At 35.1% G+C, this 12,628-nt stretch overlaps 1 protein-coding gene across 1 annotated transcript in view; it reads left to right on the top strand.

Annotated features, from left to right (window-relative positions):
* LOC102184685 (15 kDa selenoprotein) overlaps window positions 1–7,471 on the top strand; it is a 35,390-nt gene extending 27,919 nt beyond the window's left edge. The window contains exons 4-5 of the mRNA XM_005678146.3: window positions 4,094–4,143; window positions 6,613–7,471. Coding sequence (XP_005678203.2) covers window positions 4,094–4,143; window positions 6,613–6,744 — 182 coding nt within the window. The 3' untranslated portion in view covers window positions 6,745–7,471. The remainder of the gene's footprint in view (window positions 1–4,093; window positions 4,144–6,612) is intronic.

The following is a 12,628-nucleotide window of genomic DNA, read 5'->3' as shown; positions in this document are numbered from 1 at the left end:
TCATTCCATGTAACTTTGTATCTGCTAAGTCACTTCAGTCGTGTCCGACTCTGTGTGACCCCATAGACGGCAGCCCACCAGGCTCCCCCGTCCCTGGGATTCTCCAGGCAAGAACACTGGAGTGGGTTGCCATTTCCTTCTCCAATGTATGAAAGTAAAAAGTGAAAGGGAAGTTGCTCAGGCATGTCCGACTCTTTGTGACCCCATGGACTGCAGCCTACCAGGTTCCTCTGTCCATGGGGTTTTCCAGGCAAGAGTACTGGAGTGGGGTGCCATCACCTTCTCTGGTAACTTTGTATGGCACTTCACAAATCTTAATTGTACCTGCTGTAAGCCTTTATTAAATCTTTAAACCAATAGAGTACATTGTATGACTGCTTCTAATGTGATCAAAGGTACATCATTATATCTAGCAAAGTATATTTTGTTTCTATATTTTCACTTGTTTATGATTTCAAAAATAATAGTTCAGACTTTTTTTTATTTCTAGACATATCCTTCCTATTACCCCTCATCCCCACTTAACCCCTTTTGGAAGATAGATTTTTATTTTTTAATACTCTTCAGTTAACTTTGAAGAGCTTCTGGATTATAAGAAGAGTCCTATGACTTTCTAAGCAGTGTATGTAGCAAATATTTACCCTGACTTCTAAGCAGCTGCACAAATGCCATGCTGATAAGAATCTTAACAAAACTGAATCATTTAACCTGTTTTCTAATCATTTCTGTATATTTGATCACTTTAAATTGTTATTTACAAATCTGCCTTGGTAATTGACAAATAGTTAAATGGCATAAGAACATTTTCTTGAAATAGTGACTGAATTAATCTCTAGGAATCTTCAAACTGATATAATTTAGTTATTTTTAGAACAGCAGAGGTCTTCCCTGGTGATGCAATAGTCAAGAATCAATGTGCAGTACAGGGGACACCAGTTCAGTCCCTGGTCTGGAAACATCCTACATGCTGCAGGGCCAACAAAGGCTGTGTACCCCAACTACTGAGCCCAAGCACCAGCAACTACTGAGCCCACATGCCCCTACTCTGATGTGCACCCAAGAGCTTTTGCTCCACAACAAGAGTAGCCACCACTATGAGAAACCCATATACCACAGGGAGAGAGGAGCCCCTGCTTTCCACAGCTAGAGAAAGCCTGTACATAGCAGCAAGGACCCAGTGCAGCCAAAAATAAATAAAAGAAAAAAATTTTAAAAATGAGTAAAGTAGAAACATAAGTTACTCTGGAATGTGTTTTGCAAGTCTCATATTCTCACATAGTCTGTCCTAGTGCTGTGTGTATATAGTGAATATTCAGCTATCTTTTTAAAGTTCAGTTTACCGCCTGTAAAATGTGTTTTGCCACTACGGTGTATTTAACGGATATTTCCTTCATTCAAAATTAGGAGCTTGTGGATTTATACATAGCAGAGAGAAGAGAAAAGAACAGATGACCATAGTCATTATTTCACTCTCCATGGGTCATTAAGTGACTCATCTTAATATTTCTTTTAAATTTATTCCTCATTCCAGCCTGTTAAAAATTTCTTAAAGACAGTTATAGCTTTTGTTATAAATATGAAAAAATATTTGAGTAGTTCTTTTCTCTAGAGATTTTTTTTTTGTAGTTGTGAACAAACTGTGTTAAATAATGCTTTGCACAGGTGTGCATTATAGCATTTGCCAGAGGAATAGTATAAAACCCACAGGATATCATAAGCTCATTTTCATTTGGGGAGTCAGGAGTATTTGGACAAATCTGAAAGGATGAAGGTACTAGAGAAGACATTCTAATAAGCCAGAATAGTAGAATCAATTTTATTTTGAACTAAATATAGTAGGGGAAATTCAGATGGGATATCTAAATCTCTTCCAACAGTTCTGCAACACCTTGAAAAGAAAAAGTATTTATTAATTTTTGTTTTGTTGTTCTAGATGCACATATATAAAGATCTTCATAGTGAAACATGTCTACAATTCTATTGCTAGTTGATTCTTAGTTTAAAAAATAAGTTCTTGGGACTCCCCTGGCGCTCCAGTGGCTAACTGCACTCCTGATTCAGGGGGCCCAGATTTGATCCCTGGTCGGGAAACTAGATCCCGCACGCCACAACTAAGACCCAGTGCAGCCAAATAAGTTAAAAAAAAAAAAAAAAGATAAGTTCTCAAAAGCATGCCTGTCACTATAAAATCTAATTGGAAACTAATGCAAATCATTATAGAGCTGGTATTAAGAACTGTCTGGTATCTGAATGAAACAGGTTACTTGTATATTTTTTAATATATTGTAAAATTTTCTAACTTGCACAGTTAAGATATGATCATTACTAAAGACTTGGTAAAATGTAGATCAACAGTAACCAAAAAGGAAGATATTTACTTAAAAACTTCCGCAAACCCTGTGCTCTAGATATAACTCCTATTAAAATAGTAGTTATTGTTTTGAACTGTTAGGTGTATTCTGCTAAGTATTTTGTATTTTCTCACTTAATTTATTTTTTAATTTCCTTGAATGCTTCCAAGCTTTTTCCTTTGCAAATATATATTTACAGATAAATATATAAATACATTAATGTAAATATATAAAAACAATGTATCTGTCTTTTTTTAACAATGGAAAACAAACTGATCTATAAACCTTTATATGCATTTGTGTCTATATCACTAAATATAGATTAATACAATTTTTAAATGATTGGGTGTGTATGAAACACATGTACATGTGAGTAAGGTCCATGTTAATTTATTTAACCAATAGCCTTTTACACACTTAGATTATTTTCAGATCCAGACTTGGTTAGCAGGACCTCGTATCTGTGTTTGCCTTATATAGTGTCATTGTTTCCTCAGTATAAAGAAATTCTGAGAAAGATACTTACAGGTCTAAAAGAGTAGGCATATTTTTAAGACTGGTTCTTTTTGCTAAAAACCCTTCAGGAAGGATGTATCCATTTATATTTCTCCCACAGCTAACCCTCAGCAAAATGTTCTCTACCCCCTCTCTAACCTTAAATATTCTTTTTAATTTTTGCCACTCCAAATAAGGTTACCTGATTGTTTTGACAGCTCTTGGATTATTTTCTGAGGTTGAACATTTATTTCAAATGTTTAGTGACCACTTGCGTATTTGTATATTACATGTTCCTGTCCTTAGTTCATTCTAGTACCTAGTATTTTCTGTTATTATTAATAGGAGCCCTCTTATATACTGTCAGAAATAGTTTTTCCCAATTTGTCATCTTTACTTTTTTAACTTTGTTTCTAGTGGTGTTTTGCTATATGTGTTTCCATTTTTATAGAGGCACATCTATAAATCATTTTCTTTAGAATCATGTGTAGGAAAATTTTATTTTATTTATCCAGGTTGTCTGTGTTAAATGTCATGGTAATAACATGAATCTTTTTTTTAAACACTTAATCACAATTCAGATTATCAGTTATATGGTTACTTGTTTAGCATCTTTCTTCCCCACCAGACTGTAAACTCTGTAAGAGCAGGAGTCCTGTCTGTTTTATATAGCTTTATCTCTGCTGTCTGGTATACAATAGATATTCAAAAGTATTTATTGCATAATACACACACACACTCCCAGACGCATGCATACATGATCTTTTTCTTTCTTTCTGTCTGGCTTGATAGCTTTACCATATATAAAAATAGAGGTGTTTTTAACTCTCTAGATTTCCTAATCTGTTTCTTTGTCTTATCCATTCTGATAATAAGTATCACATAGTATATTAAATAACAGTTGAACAAATTCTCCCGTGTTTTACTTTTTCTAAACTGCTCTATTCTCAAACATTTACCCGTATATACTCACAGAGTTTTGCTGTCATTTTTGTCAAGCCCTTAAAATCCTATTGTAATTTGGGGTTTTTATTAACTTGAAATGACATCTTAAAATATTTAGTCTTTCCATTGAAGAAAATGGGATGTCTTTCTACTTGTAGGTGTTTTAACTTCCTTGGTTTTCCCATATAGAAAAGAATCTAATTTTTTTATTTGTTGCATTTATTTCTCCTTTCTGTATTGATCTTTATAGTCACTTGTATCTAGAAGTGAACAATTTGAATCTATTTTTCTTTTCTTTTAAGCTTTCGTCAGGAGTGATAAACCCAAACTATTCAAAGGACTGCAAATCAAGGTAATGTAATTTTAATGTGATCCTTTTTTCCGGCGTTTTTTTTTTTAATTAAAAAATTACTCATTTTAAATTAACTTTTTTTTTTAGAACAATCTTAAGTTTATAGAAAAATTGATTCTAGAGTTCTCTTATACTCCCATCTCCATCTTCCAGTTACCTTATTAACATCCTGCATTGATGTACATTTGCAGATGAAGCAATATTAATACATTATTAAGTGAATTTCATAGTTTGCATTAGGACTTAATTCTTTGTACAGTTCTAGGAGTTTTACTAAATGCATAATGTCATATATCCACCATTATAGTATCATACAGAAGTTTCACTGTTCCCAAAATTCCCCGGTGCTCCACATCCCACCCCCTGCCAAACACCTGACAACCACTGACGTTTTGACTGTCTCTGTAGTCTTGGCTCTTCCGGATTATCATATAATTGGAATTATACAGTAGATGGTTTTTTCAGATTTCAGACTTCACTTGATATGCATTTACATTTCCTTTGTGTCTTTTCTGTAGCTGGTTAGCTCATTTCTTTCTAATGCTGAATAACAGGAGCAATATTCTGTTATATCATGGTTTGTTTTTCTATTCACCTATGGAAGGGCATGGTGGTCGCTTCCAGGTTTTAGCAAGTAACAGTGCTGTGTACATTTTTATGTAGACATAAGTTTATCTTACATGAGTAATTGCCTAGAAGCACAATTACTGAATCATAGTAAGACTATTGGGCACTTCTTACAAAGCTAAACTGTTTTCCAAAAGTAGCTATGTCATGCTGCAGTCCCTTAATAATAGATGAGAGTTCCTGTTGATCCACATTCATCAACATTAGTTATTGTCAGTGTTTGAATTTTAGCCATTCTAATAAGTGTGTTGTTATCTCATTTTCATTTGCATTTTCTTAATTGAGCATCATATCACATGCTATTTGCCATCTGTATATCTTCTGTGGTGAATCTGTGATCTTTTGCTCACTGTTTAAAATTTTAATTACAGTTAAAAAAATTTTTTAAGAAATTTCCCTGGTGGTCCAGCACTTAAGACCCCATGGGGACACAGGTTTCGTCTCTGGTCAGGGAACTGAGATCCCACATGCTGTTCAGTCAAAAAATTAAAAACTTAAAAGCAGTTAAGATGGTAAGTTAAATGTTAGAGTACAGTTCAGTAGTGTTGAGTATATTCACAGTGTTGTGCAATAGATCTAGAATTTTTTCGTCTTGCCAAACTGAAACTCTATATCCATTAAATACTAATTTCCCTCTCTCCTGTCCCCAGCCCATGGCAACCAACTTTTTGTTTCTATGATTTTGACTGCTTTAGATACTTCATATTAGTGAAATCATATAGTATTTGTCCTTTCATGACTGGCTTATTTCACTTTAGCGTGATGTCTTTGAGGTTCATCCATGTTGTAGCATGTGACAGGATGCTTTCTGTGCATCTGTTGATACAAGATTTCTTGTTTAGCCTGTTGGTAATAGTGGATTACATTAATTCATTTTCAAATATTGCACCAGCTTTGTGTACTTGGAGCAAATCCAAATTGGTCATGGCATATGATTCTTTATACATTGTTGGGTTTGATTTAATATTTGAATATTTTTGCAGCTGTGTTCTATGTAGTTTCTAATTTTGTGACTGACGTTTTTTTAATTAAAAAATGAAGTTTTTAAGCACAGTCTATGTAGATAGCCTGATCCAAAAGTTTTTAGTAGTAATGTTATTGCTTCATTAGCCACAAATGGGTTGAGAATATACCCAATGCTAATAATCACATCAGAGCTTGTCTTCATCTCCTGAGTTCACAACCCTAGAAAACCTAGAAAAACTGAAGCATAATTGCTAAGAGAAGTTCTCAGAGCTCCCTTTATCATCACTGCTACATTCTAGTTATGTAGTCCCTAATTTAGCATTGAAGATTGATCGCTTAATGAATGGGATCATGTTTGTTATCCCATTTACCCAAAGTAAGAATTCCTCAGAGCCTTCTGGTGAAATATTGGACCCCGCCACTTAGGTAGGTCTGAAGTTTTAGGAATTCAACCAAATTATAAACTATTTTTTTTTTAATTTTTTTTATTTTTTAAATAAATTATAAACTATTTACAACAAAATTAATTTTTTCTGGTTTAAGAAATCAAATGAAAGTCCAGTGCAGAATTATCTGATAATTGGTAGGCACAGTCTTTTTTAACATTGCTCTTAATTATCATTCTCTTCATGTATGCAATAAACACTTGTTATATTCAAAAGTAAGCTTAAACCCCAAGTAAAACTGTCCCGATACCAGCAAGTGTTTCTCTTCAAAGTAAAGTGTGGGTTTTTTCCCCTATTTTTTATGAAATCCCTAAAAGAGTTTAGAAGCTTATTATTATTACATTTAGTTAAGCTAGGTTGAATTGGTTTGGATTTTGGTTGAAGCTTGAAAAGACTCCTAAGCAGAAAATTATATTCCTCTCTTTTGTAGTATGTTCGCGGTTCAGACCCTGTGCTAAAGCTTTTGGACGACAGTGGGAACATTGCTGAAGAACTAAGCATCCTCAAATGGAACACAGACAGTGTAGAAGAATTCCTGAGTGAGAAGTTGGAACGCATATAAATCTTAAATTTTGTCCTATCCTTCTGTTACCTTGTCCAGTGAAATACTATAGCACCTAGAAAATAATTTAGTTTTGCTTTCTTCCATTGATCAGTCTTTTACTGTGAGGCATTAAACATCTAATTAAAAGTTCAAGCGGCAGCACAGCCCATGATAGGTAAGAAGTTAACAAAACCCTTTTTTATAAGTTTCCATCCTTCCTTTGTTGATACCACTCATAACAGAATGCCTGGTAGCAGACTTGTGGTTAATTGTGCAGGTGATAGTCTGTGATAATTGGTCAGTTTCATGAACAGCAGATTTCTAAATGAGGGAGGTTAATGAGATGACTGCTGTGCTTCGTGTGCTGTGTGCTCTCTGAGAGTAACGACAAAAATCTTGAAAGCAAGTAAGACATGCCGAGCCTCAACAGATTGCCTGTTCCCCAGATCCTCTCATATTTTTGTATCACCCAGCCTTCCTTTTAATAGAAATGTATAGTTTATAATGAATGCACTGCATAAGAACTTTATGGCTGCATTATTGTAAAACAGATTCAAGATCTACAGTAAGAGTGAAATATTCACACAAAGATTTGCATTAATGAAGACTACACAGAAAACCTTCCTGAGGATTTGTGTAGACCTGATATTTAGCAGATTTTTGTGCTTTACATTCTTATGGAAAAGTCAATTTAAAAATGATCATTTGTAAGACCAAAATATAAATAAAAAGTTTCAAAAATCTATCTGAATTTGAAATCTTTCATGTTTAAAAAATGACGCATTTCTCAGTACATTTTTATTTTCATATAAATCTTTGTTTCAAGCCAAAAAACACTTAAAATGAACACATTTTCATTAATACCTTATTATATAAGGAATATCTCTTAAAATACCACCTCTTTTTTTATGAGCTATTAAAAATGACTTTGCTTAGTCTTTTGTGTGATAAAAGTGACTTCTTAAAGATGGTTCACTAAGACCAGCATTCGTCCAAATGACTTTAGGTCACTTACAGCTCTTACTAAATTAAAGTGGTTTAAAATCTTACTGTATTAACTCAATCTTAGAATAAATTCTTAAACTGTCTTAATGAAGGGTATTTGAAATTCTTTTAAAGACAGCTCTGCCAGGAAATGTTTGTAGAATATTTAACAGAGGTCAGTTGTTAATCTTTACTGGCATTTTGTGACATGTCATTTTAAGACATTTTAAAAGCCAACCAGAAAATGAAAAAATACTGGAAGTCCTGGCATACAAGCTGTGTTCTATTTTTGGTCATCCATAGTAATGTAGAGAGCCATCACTTTGATAGTACAAGGCCCTGGATAATATACTAATCCCTAATGGTGGTTATTGGGCTTCCCTGGTGGCTCAGTGATAAAAGAATCTGTCTTCCAATGCAGGAGACGGGAGTTCAATCCCTGGTCGGGAAGATGCCCTGGGGAATGAAATAGCACCCCACTCCAGTATTGTTGCCTGGGAAATCCCATGGACAGAGGAGCCTGGTGGGCTTCTGTCTGTGGGGTCACGTACGAGTTGGACATGACTTACAACTAAATAACAAATGGTGGTTATTACTTCAGAACAAAAATGAAGTGAAGCCAATCGTGGAAAGTGGGGAAAAACCAGCAAGAGAGGAGTTGCTGCCACATACAGAGAAATAGCTGGATAGAAAAGGTGAAACTTCAGAACTCCTGGGGTTGGCACAGAAACCTAATCGGACTGTTCTCTGAGCAGGAGGAGCCAGTCAAATGAGTTATCTGGCATTGAGAAGCCTGAAAACTCTATTGTATCCAAGTTGTTATTAGAGATCAAAAGAGACTGAAGAACCTTAAACTTTGAAAAACTTTTAAGTTCTTGAGTTGATGAATAAATGTGTTATCTACCAAGCTCCACTATTTTAATTGGGAAGTTTGAGTTAATTAGCCAGTTCCAACTCTTTTTCACCAATTCCAATCAACAGCTAAAACCTTTTTAAAGAAACAAATCTTGATTACCAAGAAGAGGGTATATAAATACTGGTCCAAAATAGTACCATTTTATAGCCAAATTTTGACATTTGATTAAGCTTATTCAAGTTCACAGATATGGATATGTAATAGTCACTTGATATTTATAAATTTGCTCCCCATGCCAACATTTTGTTACTTATAATGTAAAGCAGTTAAAATGTGTCTCTAAATTCCTGAATTTGGCAAAAGCCTCTTAAGGAGCTATGAGCAAAAGCTGACATTTCCTGTTTTAAGAGGATTTGAGACTTGAAAGCCAATCTAAAATTAAAGTTAATAAAATGCATAAAATATTTTTTAAAGCAAACTGAAAAACTTTGGAAATTAAAATTGGCAGTAGCTACCATGTGAAAGCATGTCTACAAATATATAGAAAGTAGGAGTACAGATTACAGATAGGAGCACAACTAGGTAAGTATTTCTTTTCCTTAAAAATGAAAGTATATTCTAATTACATCCTGTGGTGACAGACAACTTTTTCTAGGAGAAGATCGCATGTGTTTGTGATAAATTCAAATTAGACTTTTGCTGATTAAAATAAACATTTTCATTTTGCCTTCAAACTGGTCTTTAACCCAGGAATCAGTAGCATGAAACATGATTACCTAGAAATGCTAAAGGAATAAAACGAAGAATGATCTGAGACCTCTAAAACTAGTTCTTTCCTATTAGCTAGTCTTGAAACAGACTACGAATACGTACAACATTTTATCTAGTATTATGAGAAGACTGAAGTTTAGACCTTAAAATTCAAAATATTTTTTAAAAACCATTTTGGTAGAAAGACTAAGCTAAAGTTGATCCTATTCACAAATTCCGTATTTGCAAATTCACCTGCTCATTGAAATTTAATTGTAACCCAATCACAATACTCTTGGCACTTTTGAAGTCGGCCATGGATGTGTGGAAAGCAGTGAAAAATTTGAGTGCCCCAATGCACACATTCCCAGCCAAGGTCAGACAAAGTGACATTCTGCCTAGCTTCAGCTCATGCTGTGAACAAGCATCCTTTTCACAGTCGATTTAATGCCACATATTTTGCATTTTTGGGCTTTTTGTTGATGATTTCACTCTTAAGAATGGCTCTCAAGCGTAGTACTAAAGTGCTGTCTAGTGTTCCTAGTAAGTGCAAGAAAGCTGCGATGTGCCTTCTGGGAAAAAAATTCGTTTTAGGTAAGTTTTGTTCAGGCTTGAGTTACAGTGCTGTTGGCCATGAGTTCATTGTTAGTAATATATTTTAAATAAGCAATGTATTTTAAATAAGGTGTCTTTAAACAAAAACACAAAGCAAGGTTATGTACTGATAAGTTAGCAAAAATGTGACCAGAGGCTTCCAGGATTCTAACCCTCTGTATCCCCTAAAAGCAATAGTTTTGTGTTTACCAGTTAAGTGCTTGCAGTGACTTTATAGCACATAATAACTACTGTGAGTAATGAGGACTGACTATAATTTAACATTTTTATTGAGACATATTTCATATTTAAAATTCACCTACTTAGAGTATGCAATTCACTGGCTTTTTAGTATATTTACAGAATTATCCAGCCATCACTACAATCTAATTTAGAAGATTTTCATCACTCCAAAAAAGAAATCCTGTACCTGTCTGTAGTCAATCCCACACCCAAACAACCTCAGTCCTAGACACCTGTCCAGGTTGTCTCTGGATTTCTCTATGAATTTGCCTATTCTGGGCATTTTGTATAAACAGAATCACAATATGTGCCTTTTGTGTCTGATTTCTTTCATTTAGTATGTCTTCAAGATTCATTCATATTACAGCATGTATCAGTCCTTCAGTTCTTTTTGTGGCTGCATAATAGTTCTTTATATGAATATACCATATTTTATCCATTATTTGGTAGACCTGGGTTGTTTCCACTTTGTGGTAATTATGAATAACACAGCTCTATACACTGACGTGTCATTGTTTGTGTGGAGATGTTTTCATTTTTCTTAGATACATAACCTGGGAGTAGGGTAATATACTGTCAATGTTTAACTTTTTGAGGAACTGCCAAACTTTTCTAAAGTGGCTACACCATTTTACATTCCCATCAGCAATGTACAAGAGTTCTAATTATTGCACATCTATAGTCTTCATCTCTCATTAAGGGTACTCATTTTACACCCTTATCATCTGGGGACATTAAGATGTGTTAATAAGCACTATGCCCTCCACTAAAAGTGCATTAAAGAATGAAATTCTTTTAATCTTTAGATCTCTCAATTTTTCCTGCCTCTTGTGCCTTCTCTCACTTTACTGGATTTTAGCTTCTTTTTCTCTTCCCCAGTTGCAGTCATGAAAAAAACTTAACTGTTCCCATATCTATAAGAAATCACATTCTAGTGTGAGAGGCAACCATTAAATAAAGGTACAGATATATCATTGCAATCATGGTACAAACAATGAAGAAAAAAGTTACTCAGAATTACAAAGGAGACTAGCGAGTAGTTCAGAGACCTCTGGAGGATGTGATATTTAAACCAAGGCCTGAAATATAAATGGAAGCTATTTAAGAAAAGAATACTTTGAAATGCCTTACATTTAGAGGGAAGAGTACGTGCCAAGACCCAGACTTTGTAGGAAGTCAGGCACTTCCGCACACATGCAAGAAGTCAGAACGTCTGGAAACTCGTGATCCTGAGAGGAGGATAGTAGGAAGTGAGGTTGGGAAGGTAGGCAAGGAGGGTCTGTGCTGTCTTACGACTTTGGTTGCACTCTGAGTTGCTTTTAGAATAAAACCAGAAAAGGAAAAACACCTCAATCAGGAGTGACAAAATCTGGTAAGACCAACTCTCATGGGCACACTCAGAAAATATGTCTACGTAAACACTTCAGTGCTTTACCTACTGCACTAATAGCCTCTTTAGGAGCATCTGGTGTATAATTTACACTTTAAAATCACTCATCAACTTGCTTTGAGAACAACAAAGACAACCCTAAGCTAAAATGTTAAGTTTTATGAGATTTCAATGTTTTATTTGTTATCTATACTCAAGGATCCTTAGACTATTCACTAGTTATACAGACTCACAGGGGGTCCTATTAGTCCACACCACACCCGGCGTTCTACCTTGCCCCTCTAAATTGAGTATTAAAGTCAATTCTAGCTCCAAGGAAGGAACACGGAGCTCCAGCCTCGAAACTATGTGACTCTATATCCATAGCAGTCTTTCTGTCACCACCTCCACTGTAACTAGTACCAGAGGTCTTGTGCCCGGTTTCACCTACATTCAAGCTTTTGACCCGTGTCCGTGGCTCCTGTTTCACCTGATCTCCCACATCATAAATACCTATATGACTCAACGAGACTGTTTTAGCTGCCATTCCATATTCTGAAATCTATTCTCCTGGCCTGAAGTGTGTTTCCATTTCTTCCTTCCTGGCTTGAACATCTGGACCTATAGCCCAGACTCTGATCTGATCTCAGTGTTTCCTGCCTAACCTAGTCCTATGAACAATGGCTAATTCATCTACTTTAAACTCATATCTCTTCATTGTAGCCTAACAATACAGGACTCTTCCGTTTCTCCCCATATAGAGTGAAATCTTTATCCAGCTATACCCCTTGCCTATCCACTCAGAATCAGCTCGATCTTATCCCAAAGCTCAGCCCAGATCCCAGCCAAGCTCTTTTGGTCTAGTTTCCATTGCTGCATTACAAATCATCCCAAAACTCAATGGTTTAAATATTTGTATATCTGTGTATAAACAAATAGAGAAGGGAAAAGATTCCATTGATTGTTTCCCTAGAGAAGTCTAATATACCTCTTGCAATTCTCTGTGCATTAATGATTAACTTTCACTTAGGAAGATTTGCAAGGAAAGGGTCAACATAAGTCTAGACTACACAGGCTCTTTAGAATCCTCCTGCAATGCAGGAAAC

Source organism: Capra hircus, chromosome 3 (genome assembly GCF_001704415.2).
Source record: "Capra hircus breed San Clemente chromosome 3, ASM170441v1, whole genome shotgun sequence".
Lineage (NCBI taxonomy): Eukaryota > Metazoa > Chordata > Mammalia > Artiodactyla > Bovidae > Capra > Capra hircus.
The sequence above is the reverse complement of the archived record's forward strand: the minus strand, read 5'-3'. Positions and strand labels throughout refer to the sequence as shown.